The sequence below is a fragment of the Adiantum capillus-veneris genome, chromosome 18 (genome assembly GCF_014529385.1).
Source record: "Adiantum capillus-veneris isolate H3 chromosome 18, ASM1452938v2, whole genome shotgun sequence".
In the NCBI taxonomy this organism is placed as follows: domain Eukaryota; kingdom Viridiplantae; phylum Streptophyta; class Polypodiopsida; order Polypodiales; family Pteridaceae; genus Adiantum; species Adiantum capillus-veneris.
Genome location: NC_140948.1, coordinates 110,661,643 through 110,677,506, shown reverse-complemented (window position 1 = coordinate 110,677,506; position 15,864 = coordinate 110,661,643). Strand labels below are relative to the sequence as shown.

At 45.3% G+C, this 15,864-nt stretch overlaps 2 protein-coding genes across 4 annotated transcripts in view; both read right to left on the bottom strand.

Moving 5' to 3' along the window:
* The window catches only part of LOC147436206 (uncharacterized), a 186,007-nt gene that overhangs the window by 58,789 nt on the left and 111,354 nt on the right, over positions 1–15,864 (bottom strand). For all 3 annotated transcript variants that reach the window (XM_086489099.1, XM_086489100.1, XM_086489102.1), the window contains 4 exons: positions 15,404–15,478; positions 15,128–15,313; positions 3,540–3,686; positions 3,317–3,433 (listed from right to left, as the gene is read on the bottom strand). In XM_086489099.1, the coding sequence (XP_086345225.1) occupies positions 3,317–3,433; positions 3,540–3,686; positions 15,128–15,313; positions 15,404–15,478 (525 nt within the window). The remainder of the gene's footprint in view (positions 1–3,316; positions 3,434–3,539; positions 3,687–15,127; positions 15,314–15,403; positions 15,479–15,864) is intronic.
* Positions 9,710–13,397, bottom strand: LOC147436207 (uncharacterized). The gene is made up of 3 exons (XM_086488824.1): positions 13,368–13,397; positions 12,040–12,781; positions 9,710–9,879 (listed from the first exon to the last, which is right to left on the bottom strand). Exons 1-3 carry the CDS (start codon positions 13,395–13,397, stop codon positions 9,710–9,712), a joined length of 942 nt encoding a protein of 313 aa, XP_086344950.1.

The window sequence follows — 15,864 nt, the reverse complement described above, 5'->3', positions numbered from 1 at the left end:
ACTTTGCGCATCGGATCGGCTGCATTTTTGCAGCCAGCTTTCAGCCCTTCATTCCTCTCACATCGGGAGTGTAAATCAGCTCCAAATCTTCCCCTTGGTGGCCATCAGCAACCCCTCATCAAGAAGGATCCCAAGGCGAATCAAAGCATCCCCAAAGGTGCTTCCTTTTGAAGAGTTACCGCTGCGACATTCCCCATCTGAGTCAGTAGAGTCTACATTGAGGTGTTGCATGTGTGTACATTCAGTTTACACAATCAAAAGCAAATAGAACATTGGCAACAATGTGGAGGGCTCTTGAGAGGGCGACCACGACATTGACGAAGGCTCCACCAGAGAATCACGACTACTCTAGCATGACATGGGAGATGCCCAGCACGATTATTTACAGAGGCGGACATTGACGAAGCTCTTCAACGATCGATGCAGTACTTTCTCGGACAACGCTCGATGCCGGGCATCCTCGGGCATGGATGATGATGATGATGATAATGATTTTCAGGCTGATGATTTGAGTCTTTTAGTTTTAGTCTCACTTTACTTCATTCTATTTTTGTACCCAGACATTGGATTAGATCCACAAGGATTGTATCAGTTTGGTCTCATATGTCATTTTGGCCTTTTGAAGACGTTTAATATAACATTTCATTTTCTCTCTCTACATATCTCTACCTCTCTCATTCTCTCTCTAAAAGGAACCATTATTCGTGCTAAGTAGCACACACTCAAGTAAGGAAAGAAGTAAAGATTGTGGAAGTGTAAAGTCTCTGTCACCATTTCAATCCCGCTGCATCTAACACCAAAAGACCACCATGGACACTAGGAAGCCCTGGCATGGAATTACAGTACACGCCAACCAATGCACTGGAGTAAAAGAGATTCTCTCTTCACCAATTGATTCTTCAAAACCACAATTTCAAAGTGTACATACGCCACAACACATGTAAATCTTCACAACTTACCCTACACCAAACTGCCTCTGTGGGCTGCTATATCCTGTACCTTACGGGAAATAGAGTGTATCTTCAAAACCACACCTCCAAAAGGGATGCTTTCAAGCCTCAAAATTCTCTGCAATTTTTGAGACAAAAGTTCTAAAGACATTGAATTTCGAATCTATGCACCACAATGTGCAAAATTGGCATGAATAGCAAACTGCCATCATACGGCTACATATAGGAAAGGCTAGTCGAGGGCAAAAACCTACATCAAAAAGCATGAGGAAGCCAGAACGAACCAAGAACTGCAAGTTTATGATACTTGGCTAAACTTTTCTTAGATTTTACATGGGTTTTCGTTATATAGAAGTCATACTTCAAAAAACTCACAAAACGAAAGCTCACACACCCTTTTGACACACGGCGTCATGTCCATCTGTACAAATTTACAAAAAACGGGGTGTTAAAAATGCACGCAACAGCGTCAATTGATCATACATATTCGGTCGCATAAGACGGTTGCCAATACTGGCAAAAGTAGTCCCGAAGGTTGGAGGCATCCCTACATCATGCATCCCAATCATCTTTCCTATGGGATATCCATAAGGGCGTCTGTACATGTTTGGCACAGCTCCATACATCTCTCTCGTGGGCCCTAGCATCCTTGCTCCATTGGCACTAAACACCCATTTGTTGTAAGGCCAAAAATCACTTGAACCCATGCCATACGGTCCAAAAGTGCTGACATCAGTACCCACCTGGTTACTGTGTGACTCTTGGTCACCATATTTAAGAGCGTGGGATTCCTGCCCAAAAAGGCGGGAAAAGGTAGCACTTGCTGGATATTCTGCATTTGCCACATGCCTCATTTGTTGCTACACCTATTGCCAGATCTCCTAGTTGAGTTGGATCCCTTTGTATTGCTGGGAGCCTTTCATGCTTTTACCTTCATCTTGGTCTTTGAATCAGGGTCGACAAATCTTCTTTTGTGCCAAAAAAATCTATTCATTGGTTAAGCCTTCAAGTGTTTTCCATAATGTGGATCCTAATATTAAGTGAGTAAGTGCTCCATGAGAACTTCGGACTTCCTCTTGCCTCGCTCTCTCTAAGGCTCCACAAGATCAGGTTGTTCATCTACATGGCTATTCTCGTCACCATCCTCTTCGTATGCAGACGACTCATCCTCGACGTCCTCCTCAACTTCCTCTTCCACACCCTCTTCGAGGTTGTTGCTTGGGTTCATCTGCATGGCTATTCCTGTCACCATCCTCTTTGTGTGCAGATGACTTATCCTCCACGTCCTCCTAACTTCCTCTTTCACTCCCTCTTCCACATACTCATATTCTTCCTCAAAGTCATGAGGTGTTGTGTCCATGGTCGGTTGCTATTGGAATCAAATCGGAATCTCAGTAGCAGAAGAGTCGATGCTCTCATACGATTGTAGCGGCAAGTCACCTGAATAGGTGGTACGACAGACAACACCACAATGAATTGAGCTGAAAGCAGGAACCAATTGAACTTGAAAGAGAATTAAAGATTTGAGAGGGCGGAGTTCCCCACTCAAATGCAATGGCCCCTAAGGTAGGTGCCCCTTGTGGTACTTCTTTTTTATTAAGCTCTCGGAGTTACAACTGCCGAGACACAATGTGCTTTGTATTCTGGCTCAGATCTACAGCTCGACTCTTCGTCTCCTTCTAGGTACGGTCGGGTCATGCCACGTCGTCACTTTGTGACAATAGTCTATCGTCCATGCTTTGTGGAGAGTTTTATTAAAAGAAGGTTACAATCATAGATCAGGTGGAAAGTTGAACGTGTGGACAACATTGTGAGGGGAGCTACTAGAAGAAGCACGCCACCGAAACACTTTACAGTCAAGAACCATGCAGCAGGGTCCGCTTAGCTTCCTGCTTTAAGCTTTCCTGCAAGATCATATGGTATGGAGAGCTATGTCTTTGCTTCTATCGAGAGCTGGTTTGGAAACTAGCTATGTTTCTTTGGGGCAGTCCGCTGCCTACATTGTTTTTCAAGGCCTCACATTACATTCGAGGAGGAGGTGGTTGAGCTCCTTTTGAGTTGACGTTGCTCTCTTGGCTTGGAAGGCACGTTAAGCATCTCTTTGTTCGTCATTGCAGGGGCATTTCTATAATGCCTGCATGAGCTTGAGGGACAGCAGCTTGGCAGAGAACTTCATGGCATGATTCCCTTTCATGTCTACTCTAGAGCAAGCTAGCTCTAGGCTCTCTACACATTCTTCACATGCTTTTTAGTGGTTCTTGAATTACTGTACGTTGTCAAGTGACTGGTAGTTTGAATGTTTGCATATTTGTCTTGTAATTAATAGAATTTACACATCGCCAAAAAAACGAAGAGAGATTCCATACCTTGGAAGAGAGAAGGCGGCATGTATGTTCTCTTAGGCTTGCCAACTCTCCCATTTGTTGATGACTTGCATATTCAACTTGAATAGCTCCTAGGACTTCTCTTTCAAGCCTTTCTACCTATTACACCATATTGTGAGAATATGTAATTATGCAGAACAATTTGCATTATGATAAACTTCAAAACAAGCAATGCATACATGAGAACTTGTGGACATATGTTCACCTCTTTGTAGCCTTTACGCAGCTTTTTTGAAACCTCTTTGCTTACTGACTCTATTCCAAGATAATTCCGCATTTGTAGATCGAACTCTTTCTTCATCTCTTCTACACAAGCACTGGCTTTTTTCTTCTCATTTTCTGAAAGAACAACCTAAGATAACAACATAGACAAGTACATAATTGAATTAGGCTCTTTAACGAGATAGATATGCAACTGAAACTTCGAGACCTTTCTTTGTATAAAATTGGTTTTATCACTAAGCACGCATCCATTATTTTCTATACACTCTGTAATGTATTCTCACTACAAGACTTTGCTTTTGGCATCAAAACTCAAATGAAAATTGGACTCTTCGTTCAGCTCTCCACTTGGACTTTATCCCTAATAAATTTCAAAACCCTCTGCTTCTTAGAATCAGACATGCTGCCTACATTTTGTTTGTGGCACTTGATTGCCACCAAAGCACGACACATGTAGAATGGGTACATCTGCCTTAAGATACCTATACACAATCTCCTCCCACCCATCTCCCAAAATATATATCCCTCACCCATAGCTGACCTGCATTCTAATCTCTTCTTCCAGGTGTCCTCTTCACACCCTCCTTTTGTATCCCTCCCCCCACCTCGGATGGCATTTTTCTCTTCTGCAGACTGGTGGGTGGTATGCCAGGTGGGCTCGAGGCCACACTGATGACCTCGCTACCAATCACCGATCTCCTGCCCAATACCAGTGATGTCGTGGCCAATGAGTCGGCCCACTGGTCCAAGCTTACTAGTTCAATGAGTTAAGACTAGAGACTATAGACAAAAGTGACCCACATGTCATGGTATTCAACGTAGCAAATCCGAATAAGTAAACACTCTCGTCGGGCTACAAATTGCCACTCATCGGCCTAGTGAGTCAACAACTATCATGAACTCTGTAATAAATGGAAAAACTAAAATATACTAAAGCGAAACCTGAATAGAAAGCTTGCAAATAACCCTAAGTAAAATGAATATACACAGTGTGGTCGAAAAACAGACAAGGACAACTGCTGCTACTGCCCTCTATCAGGTGGGTGCTGCTAGTGAGCATATGGAGGAAGCTATGCATGGGTGGAGCTGTGAGATGAATCGTGTGAAGCCTGCACAATGGGATGAGTAATATGGTGAGGGTAAGCCTGCGGGTATGCAAAGTCATGAGCAGCAGATGGAGCACAAGCTGACACCGTGGTGGGGGATCATAGGGCATAAGCATGTAGAAGAGTATAGGTGTGAGTTGGTGGAAGACCATAAACCTGTGGGTGAGTATACCCCTGAGCAGTAGAGGAAGCTTGAGCAGATGGGGAAACATACACCTGTGGACGATCAGTAGGAGAGGCATAAGGGTACGCGCATGCATAGTAGGAGCAGCAGGGCTGGGATGGACTATTCCAGCAGGCCGGCATGCTGTCAACAACAGTCCCTAGAACTACTCATGAAAATCTGCTACCTGCAATCAAAAATCTCGATTCTCTTGGAGTAGCACACGAATGTTGTAGCGCAGGTTGTAGATAGCAGTACTACGATTAGCAATGGCCTGTTGTACACAATGCTACTCGGATTGATTTTTCGACTGAATCATAAGTGGCCGTGTGTTGTTGTGCACAATGCTACTCTGAGTAATTTGCCCATTGAAGAATAACTGGCTGTGTGTAGTTTATGTGTGACTACGTGCTCATCTGCTGCACCCTCCATAGCCTCAATAGCCATCTTGCTTGTTGCATGATCTAATAAAATGCCTATCAGCTAGGAATTTGTAAACAAAGAGGATAATGAAGTGGGAGTCCCCCTTTGTGAGGTGGATGCTATGGGAATTGATGTGAGATGGAGTGTAAGGAAGGTGGTGACATGTGTGAACAAAGAGGATAATAAAGTGGGAGTCCCCCTTCCCCCTTTGTGAGGTGGATGCTGTGGGAATCGATGCAAGATGGAGTGTAGGGGGAGGTGGTGGCATGTGTGAACATTGGGGATGTGAATGTGGATGCATAGTAAGGTGTTAAGAGGTTAGAGAAGGTACACTGAGGGGGTAAGTGAATAGAGGAAGTGCATAGGGAAATAAAACAAGCAGGGAGATGAGTGGGTGTGCTAGCTTGGGGTGGTGTTTGTTGAGGTCTGGAGACTCAAGGTACAGGTATAGTGATCACCACAGTATTTGAGTGAGAGGCGGTGTTTGTTGAGGTCTAGAGACTCAAGGCATAGGTGTGGTGATCACCACAGTACCTGGTGTTGATTGGCTCTCTAAGGAATGAAGGGCATACAACAATCAAAGGCTACCTTGGCTATTTTGGTGCCCAGAGTTTGCAATGTTCGTGGTGTTTCTGCTTTGGCTGAATGGCTCCTTCTAGATGTATATGCTGCTGATGAATGCCCTAGTATATATACCTAGATGAATCCAGAAAAGCCCAAATACAACTATGAAGAAAAGTGCAACTAAAGACTCACGGTAGTCATCCACAAGACAATATAACCGTCAACTTCACCATGCATGTTGAAAATCCATGCCAACATAGGAGCCGTGCAGAAATTGAAGGACCCTGCTTTGGATTTGACCTGTGCTCTGAAACTCTTGCACTTTCTTTTTAAGGAGATATATAATGGTAGTTGAAAAGCGCAGGGCAGACCACATAGGCAAAAGCAAGCGTTGTATTCTTGAGCAATTTTGGGTACTGCAGCATGTTCATCCTCTCCAGGCTGCTCACACAACAAGAAATAGTATTGTAAACTGTAAAAATTTTGTGATTATGGGCATGATCATGATGAGTTGGTTGAAGCAAATCTTGACATGGGTTGCAATCTCCTCCTTGGCGATATTCAACGATTTTTAATGGATGCTTCAAAACCTACATACCCATTGATTTGCTTAGGCTGTCAGGATTGATAGAGTTGCCATGCACCTTCCAAAAGGGAGGAGTAGCAAGCTAATGAAAAACCTTGGGATATTGTAGCCTGGCTATAGTGCTATCAATGCTCAATGATGGTTGGATAGTTGGCAGTTTCCCTAAACGAAGTTTGGACCACTGAGATGGAGTCAGAAGCGACAAATAGGAAGCTATGAATGTTCCATCACATGAATCATCGTGGAACAACCCATGAGACAGCCTAGGGAACCAGGAAAAACTTATGAGGGACCTAAACATGCCAAGAAGATTGACCTAGCGCAGCCTGAAAATGAGGAAAATCTTATGAGGGACAGGAACATGCCAAGAAGATTGACCTAATGGAACCTGGGGAGGAACCGAAATCCATATACATAGCCACTGACTTGTCACAAGAAGAAGAGAAAATTATTATCCGAACCTTAAAAGCATATAGGGATGACTTTGCATGGTCCTGTGACATTTGTTAACATATTATACCCATGCGAGATAATGCTAAGCCAAGCGGGCAGAGACCCTATACATATAATGGGACCTTTGCAAAAAGGATCAAGGAAGAGATTGAAAAGCTCAAGAAAGCAGAATTCATCTATGAGATTGAGCACACACATTGAGAAAAGTGGCCGTGCAAATAAAGAATGCTAGTCTTAAGAAATTTCGACATCTCAGCAAAACCTAATTCTTGGTTTAGAGTCCTAAGTTAGTCGCATAGACTCATATAACATTCCATGAACTGTTGAGCCTTGGCACTTCAATCCTATTCTGTCAGATGGAGCTGAGTGTGTTGCTAACCAGTCAGCTAGCCAGCCAATGTAGATGATAATTGTGCATTGATGGGTTCAACTAAGCATTGAGCATAACTATGTTGTCTCTGTTACTTTCATTTTCACTTGCTATTGTAGTGATTTCTTGTCGTAGATAAATGAGATTGCATTGTAGCGGCCATCCCCTTAACTTCCTTTTCCCCTCGCTGTCGTCATCTTTATTTTCAAACAGCTGATCTTTCTCACCTTCATAGTCTTCATCCTCTTCATCAGGATTAAGTAGTGTTGTGATCGCTCTTGTAGAGATTAAGGTGGATAAAACAAACTAACATTCATGTTTAATTGCACACAAGCAGACAATGAGATATAGAGAAAATAAACTTACTTTGCAATAGATCCAAGAGTGTACAAGCTTGCTCCTTATACATGAGAGAAGTGGCATCTAGGGCTAGCACAGAATATGACATAGCATGAGAATAATCATCCCTACAAAGGTGGCTCGAACCCTACAATGAAGGGATGCATTTGGCTCCATGTACACATTGACAATGCAAAATAGGCTCCATGTAGACAAGAGAGGGTACATACCAAGATATAAATAATAAGAGTGCCACAGGCTCCACGTAACAAGAAAGGGTACATACCAAGATACAAATGAGATAGCCAAGTGAGTTTTCACAAAGATGCTACAGCCTAGGACAGATCCCACACTCACCAGTCCTCCTGTTAGGGTTTGGGCTATGATGAATGAATCAAAGATAGAAGACAATTCACATGTCTGCTTACAATGAAAACGGAGAAACGCTCCACACAAGAGAAGAAGCTCCAGCCCAAGAGAAAGTAGAGAATAACTCCATTGAGGAGAAAAAAACTCCAATCCACGAGAAAACGGAGAATACTTGCACTCAGGAGAAGAAGCTTTAATCCAAAAGAAAATGGCCTCCACTCATGAGAAAAGATGGCCTCCCTTCAAACAATGTAGACAACGTAGGGACCAAGGTCACCCACACTATCCCAAGAATGCGTCCACTCCAAGAGAAGAAGAAAGACTATGTGTCTTCAAAAAACATCACAGTCAATTAGACATGTTCCTTCTCTTCTTTTTCTTCTGATTGTACAGCTTCTCTATCTCGTTGTTGCTGCTGTTGGAGTTGGCTTTGCTCTTCTGGTAACGTTTGGCCTCCTTCAAACAATGTAGACAACGTAGGGACCAAGGTCACCCACACTATCCCAAGAATGAGTCCACTCCAAGAGAAGAAGAAAGACTATGTGTCTTCAAAAAACATCACAGTCAATTAGACATGTTCCTTCTCTTCTTTTTCTTCTGATTGTACAGCTTCTCTATCTCGTTGTTGCTGCTGTTGGAGTTGGCTTTGCTCTTTTGGTAACGTTTGGAAGGAACACGGCCCTTCTTCTCCAATACATGCAATGCTTGATGTTATAAAAATCCCTAGTAGCTATATGCCATGATCACCTACACTTATAGCATGTCTTGTGTAGTGGAGATAATGTGTCGTGCTCTCTACAGTGGGTGCTCCTCAGTGCAGTGTGCGTGAGATCTCACTCCAAACACAGAAGACAATGAATAACGGAGCAACAACACCAAGACTCGCCAACAATACCTGAACAACATGAACATCGACTAACTCAAAGAAACCAGTACAGACTCTGGCATGGCAGCACACTCAGCTCGAGCCCAAAACTTACGGGTACAATGGGGGTGCCGAGGCTCAACTATGCAGGGATGGTGCAGACATGCGTGTGCATGAACTAAAGATGCTAGACTCAAGACGAACGATCATACAAAGTAGGTGATGATAGTGTATAGCCGACTAAAACCAACCACACATGTATTGCTAGCAGATATCTCCATACTGAGGTGGTGGTGATCTGGCCACGGGTCTACTGGACCACCATCCGTAACACTTGCCACATGTCACTGCACCGGCGAGAGTCCGTTCAGTGTGAACTCAAGCCCAGCTGCAACTAACTGCCTGCCAGTGACACTATAGCCCTGCTACAGATTGCCCGCCACAAGACCACTCACCGTCCCGGTGAGATAGAACACTGAAAAACTGGCAAAGAATACTGAAACTAGAGAGGACGTTGAAACTTGCAGGAAGGAAAAATGCAGACCAACCAAACTGAAGAAGCTGTGTGTAGAGAAGATAGTTAAGTTCTGAGGGAAAGGTACACTCATGAGATGTAGGCAATAGGAGATGATGAAGAAGTACAGACACCTCGCCACGAGAGATAATCTGCCACGACAGATAATCTGTCCACAAGCAGAAACTGAAGAATTCCCCAACATGAACAAAGGCACCGAAAGTCACAAAGCGAGTGTAAATCAGCCAAAAGGCGAAGAGTGGCTATCACGAATGGCCTTGAATGCTCCCAAGTTTAGGTCAAAATCTGAAGTTGGTGCAGGTAATTACACTAAAACATGTGAGAATTTTCCAGTTTTCTTCAGGCAAGCTGAAAATCCAACGGGGATTTGGTTAAAATAATTATTTTTTTTTAGCCAGTGAAAACTTCTCAGACTGAGGAGGTGGGTTGGGGACTATGGGGTGGTGAGAGCTAGGGAAGAGGGAAGGATTGGCTAGGGGCGAAGGGGGGAGCAAGGGGGAGGGGACGGGTGGTGAGGGGCACGAGGGGGGGGGGGGGGGGGGGGGGGGGGGGGGGGGGTGTTAGGGGGGAGGGGGAGGTGGTACGGGGGAGTGAGGAGGTGGGTACGGGCGAGGGAGGGGTGGGTAGGGGCAAGAGGGTGGTGACGGGCGAGGGGGGGGTGAGTAGGGGCCAGAGGGGAAGGGATGGTGGTTAGGGGCGAGAGGGGAAGGGAGGGTGGTGAGGGGTGAGGGGGTGTGGGTAGGGGAGAGGGGGGGTCAGTAGGGGTGAGGAGATGTGGGTTAGGGGCGAGGGGGGGTCAGTAGGGGCGAGAGGGGAAGGGAGGGTGGGTAGGGGCGAGGGGGAGTGGAGGGAGGGAGGGAGGGCTAGGGTTGGATAAGGAGAAGAGAGAAGGTGAGGGGGGATGTGCAGGGGTAAGAGAGAGAGAGGCTATGAAATGGGTAGGGTCGAGAGAAAGGAAGAGAGAGGGTGTAGGGTGGTAGTTCACAAGGTACCTCAATAAAGTTATAGAGATTATTCGGGAGGAAGCTTAAGCTGACCTGTTCCAGAGTTTGAAAGAAACATGCTCTCTGTGGAATGCCGATCCGAGATGGGAGGACTTGTCTTCCCAGAAGTTTTACAAACAAATCCTTTATCAGTGCTTGACTCTTCTGGAACTTCCAAAGATTCTAATCCTATCTTCTATGACATAGATCATAGCCAATAGGACTGTCTGCTCTGCATTTGGTCTAGCGGCACCGGGTGTGCGTCAAAGCCGCCGAAGTTCTCCATCTTTACTAGGTCTGGAGATGGCATTGCTGAAGATTTTGTTGTAGGTGAAGAGGTTGCCCCCTCTAGGAGCAGAGAGACATCATGATCTGGTGTCTCATCAATCAGGAGATCAACCTTTTTTTTGTTGGAACCCACCTTCAAGAAGCTTGGTGAAGGGTAGTTCACTACGAGACACAGATGAGAGCTTTGGCATGGACGGAGAGTCAAACATAGATGAGGCTGAGGTTGATGTGTGGGTTAACTCCTATAAAGGAGATTTCTTTCCACTTCTATGATGCTTTATAGGCTCTCCAAGTCCAAAGGCTGCCACCAAGGGTGCATAGTAAATAGCCTTTGTGACCTTCACTCTTGGAGCTGGCTCAGGTGGCTCATCGGGCTCAGTTACTATGGAAACATTGGTAGATGGTGTATCCTCAGGCAAAGATTGAATAGAGACTCCATAACAAGGCATAGACTTGGTAGCTTCCAACCACTGCAACAGATCTTCTCTGACCCGTCAGGTGGAGTAGGTTGTTCCAATTGAGGATTGGTACCCGGTGAAAAAGAACTATGCTGCACTATGGGATCCATGCCTCCTAGGCGAATGGGTTGCATTGGGGAGCCAAGAGTATGTATCTACATAGCGTCGTTTCCCCAATCATGAAGTGCTTTAGTGTGTCTTAGACATGGTCTACCGATGAGCAAGGGAAATCCTCCCTCAACCTGGGGAAGACGAACCACAACAAAATCCAAGCTAAACGTGAAGTCTTGTACTAGTAGAGGCACCTTGTCCACTATACCCACTAGGTAGACCATCCTCTGGTTGGCCAACGTAACTGTGAAGGGAGAAGGTTGTGTAGGCTGCAGATCTAAAGCCAACATATTGAACTTGGGCATCAGGTTAATGCCAGATCCACCATCCACTATCACTCTTGAGAATTTCTGCCACAAGATGGACACGGTGAGACGAGAGTTTTGATAATTAGTGAGGGGAGCAACGGGATAGGATATCATATAAGACTCTAAGGGTTGCACTGGTAGGTGCCCGCCAAAGGACCCTGCACTAGGGTACAGAGATTGAATGACTGTGAGAGTGTCACTTGGAAGATTTGCATCCAGCTTGAGCATGTCGTAAAGGGAGACTTGTTGAAAGGTGTTCTTCAAAATAGTCTTTGTTGTATGCTTCTCACTTTTGGGCAAGACTTGCTCTGGGACTTTGAGGCTTGAGCTGCTACAAGTCAGCTATTGCTTCCAAGAAGGCCCCATCAATCTTAGATAGCATAGAGGTCGGTCGGCTAACACCAGGGGATGGCTTGTCAGACGTTGCAGATGGACGAGGTTGTTGAGGAGGAACTAGAAAAGTTGGACCTTCAAGAAGACTAAGGCCTAGGGCTGCTTGTTGTGCCCTAATGAGCACACCAATGGGCTCCTCCACTTGCTACGCCTTATCCTTAGGGGTAACCACGTGTAGCAGGTGATGGTTGAGGAATGGTGCTTACCACAAACAGGTTGATCTTTGAAAATGTGAACTCTTTTTGGTTTAGACTCGGGTTCGAAGACGTGGATGCCCATTGCTTTGGACAATCTTTACTGAAATGATCTGTAGCCTCGGGGCAATGGCGGCAAGGTGGAGATCCTTCAGGGAAGGGACACTTACTTTGGTAATGTCCATACTCTCCACACCTGTAGCATAGAATGGGGCGATTGGACGTGTGAGGTGGGGTATGAGGTGGTCTCTGCTCTTGCTGCATAAGGTTGGCAGCTGAGGTGTAGAAGCTCTGAGGACCTGAGGGGGCACTAGCATGATAAAAACTTTGAGATGGAAAGGTGCTTTGCATACCTTGCATAACTAGAATAGGAGGGGTTGTCAGCAAGGGTGGCATTTGGTTTGGTTGACCATAAGGAGAAACCATATGGGATGCAGGAGCCAAGCCTTGTTGAAGCGTCAGGGAGAGGCTCTGTTGTAATTGTCGCAGTCCCCTCAGATAGTAACACTCCTTGTCATCATGGCCGGATTTCTCACAAAAGTGATAGTAAGTTCGGAGCATGCATTCCTCCGGAGAATACCCAACAGAATGGCAAGAGGTACACCAAACCATAGATTTAGTCTCTTGATGAGCTTTGAGTTCCTCCAGCTCGCGCTTGATATTGTCCAAAGCTTCTTGATGTGGAAGCTTCTCCTGTCGAAGAGAGAATGATCTCCCCTCTTAAAGAGCTCGTTGTAACTTCAGGGCTTCTAGTTCTTTGCCTAAAGAGGTTAAAGGATACGAGGGACTTTCTGAAAAGACTAAGGTGGTCTCTACCTGAGGAGAGTCGGTGAACAGCTTCCTAGCTCCTTCTATCCGAGTAGCAGCTACGACAAACTCCTCCAGAGTGGCGTCAGGTCGGAGACTCTCTCGGAGTTTTTGCTGAGACGTTTTGGGAAGAGCTTTCTCCACCCACTTCTTAACCATGAATTCACTTGGTTGCTGAGTAAGCTTTGCGACCAGAGACTTTGTTCTGGTCATAAGCTTTGCAAAAGTCTCTTTGGGCAAGAGCATCAGGTTGGCCAACTCATCTAGAACCTTCTCTTGGAAGTCCCCTAGTCTGAAAGCTTCACAGAATTGTTGTCTTAATGTGGCCCAAGTAGTACCATTTGTCAGTTAAGCCCTCCAAGGTGGATGGGAAGAGTACTAAGTAGGCGTCTTCTCGGTTGAGGCCACGACCCTTGCAGAGGGAAAAAAATCTCCGGGCATGGTCGTCGGCATCCTCTGTGGAGAGACCCTTGAAAGTCGGAAACTTGATATTCACCTTAGCCAGAATGCTTGTGAGCTCCTCCATGGTTGTCTATGCAGGAGCATGTTGCTCAAGAGCTTGCTGCAACATAGTGGGTGAGAACTTTACTGGGGGGGGGGGGGGGGGGGGGGGGGGGGGAGGTTAGAATTGGTTGAGAGAATGGAGGTAGCTGCAGGGGAAGGTAGGGGTAATGGGGCTGGTGGACTTCTCCTTGGCACGAAGGGTTGACGCTCTCTGTGGTAGTACTTCAAAGGACTTAGCAGTGGGCTTTGTCGCTCTTTTGACTGCCTTGTATGTGTCATGCAGTAACCAAAATCCACCCCAAGCTTTGGGCACGAAGACCTTTAACTTACTGAACACTGGTCCAGACTCCACTAGACCAAGGCGAGTGACTAGACCGGACGAGAGAGGACTAGACCAGGCTGAGAGACTACTAGACTAGGACACCGGAGTGAGACTTTAGTTGAGGTCCCACCAGGTGTGCCAAAAATGAGAGCACCTGTAGCGGAGATAATGTTTCCTGCTCTCTACAGTGGGTGCTCCTCAGAGCAATGTGCTTGAAATCTAACTCCACAGAATGAAAACACAGAAGACAATGAATAATGGAGCAACAACATCAAGAGTCAGCAGTGGAACCTGAACAGCATGAACATCGACTAACTCAAAGAAACCAGTACAGACTCAGGCATGGCAGCACACTCAGCTCCAACCCAGAATTTACGGGTACAATGGGGGTGTCGAGGCTCAAGTGTGCAAGGATGGTGCAGACGTGCATGTGCATTAACTAAAGATGCTAGACTCAAGACGAACGACCATACAAAGTAGGTGATGATAGTGTATAGCCGACTAGAACCAACCACACATATGTATCTCCTTAAAGGGCCACCAATGGTGATGATCTGGCCACGTTTCCACAGGACCACCATCCGTAACATTTGCCACGTGTCACTGCCCAGGCGAGAGTCCGTTCAATGTGAACTCAAGCCCAACTGCAACTAACTGCCTGCCAGTGACTGTACCTCTGCTACATCTTGACCTTTCTCTTGGATGCATGGTGAACGGCTCTATTGCGGTGAAAGAACTCTAAGCTGCAGCTGACCATACTTCAGCGGGAAACCCTTCTTGCATAAGTGGCACTCGGGTGCTATGTTTGAGCCTTGGTTTGCACAGAAATCTAATCCAATGATTCTGATTTGACTAAAAGGTCGGCGAAGAGGCTACAAAATGATTCAGGGAAAAGGGAGTCAGGTTGGGGTTGTTTTTTTTTCTGGGGGGGGGGGGGGGGTTGAAGTGCCGTAGAGATTCAGAAAGTGACCATACCCTGTGTATCTTGGAGTCCGTAGCCACTATACACCAACCAGTTCCTAGCGGTTTTTTTGTGAACTAGAAGCTTAGGAAGTACATGAAAGTGATAAAACTGTGGATAAGATTATCCATCATAACATATAAAAGGTACTGCCATAAGGAGGAGAGCTCGGATGGAAGTATGCACCTCCATTTTAACTTCTTTTCATTCAGTGGTCTTGCCTGTTTCTCAAAGGTGAATTGGGATGCTTTTGAAATGTAGCCAGAAATTATATGAAGCAATTAACAAACCATAGTCACCAAGAAGTGGAAAATATACTAGATCAGTTCAGAGAGACAGAAATAACTGCGTTGAAGACGCTTACCAAAGCCTCCAATGCCAACAAAATGGTATTACAGATCTAAATATTGTGTAAGGCCGGAACTTAACGGTTACACAAGCTTCAACTTGACTTTGAACTACAGCTTACTTGATGATGAATTTTGTCTCTCTCTGCCATAATCAAGGGTAATGTTTCCTGAATGGTTCTTAACTGATTATCTATCTGTTTCAGCTTACGAAGCACTCGATCTTTTTCTTTATTATGCTGGGCTAAAAGTTCTTGCTCATGCTTTTGGTCCATTTGTGCGGATTTCAGTTGCATATCATAATTTACCTGTAATGATCAAGGTTATAATTACTGAAATTGTGGTAACCAGTACTTGCAGCTAATATCAAACGATTTGATTGTCTCGCCAATTTTCACCCGGTCTGCAAGATATTGGTCTGCTTCGAGTGTAGCCATCTCCAGCTCCTTTTTCAATTCATTCACAGATACCTCCTGGAACGAAACAAATCGCAGAAAGTTTTATCTTGCTGTGTTCACATTGCAACATGATCAATTGGCTCTATTTATTCAGTCTACTGTGAGGTCAATTTTATCAGCAATAAAATAAGGTCGTAATTTGACTTGTTGAAGTGCATACAGCCATTTTGAGCTGATTGTTCAAATTGAAATTTTGTTTGAAGTGGGGGGGAAGTTTCCTATGACCTACTGCCTCATCCTCCTTGGACACAAAAGTTTCCCTTACAACACCCATAGAAGAATGGTGCAACCTACCAGGATAGAGACAGGATAGCAAGTTACAAAAGTCAAGCATTATGGATCACATAAAAGTACCGCGGGCATGCATAGCCTCTGGTCAATCAGAGACAGTATATATTGAT

Bases quoted from the DNA above. Each gene is read 5' to 3' on its own strand.
- LOC147436207 (XM_086488824.1), bottom strand. From the start codon at position 13,397: ATGGAGGAGCTCACAAGCATTCTGGCTAAG. The intron at 12,782-13,367 runs GTGAATATCAAG...GCTCTTTAAGAG, and splicing joins TCACAAGCATTCTGGCTAAG to GGGAGATCATTCTCTCTTCG. The intron at 9,880-12,039 runs GTTACCCCTAAG...AACACCCCCCCC, and splicing joins ACCATCACCTGCTACACGTG to CCCCCCCCCCCCCCCCCCCC.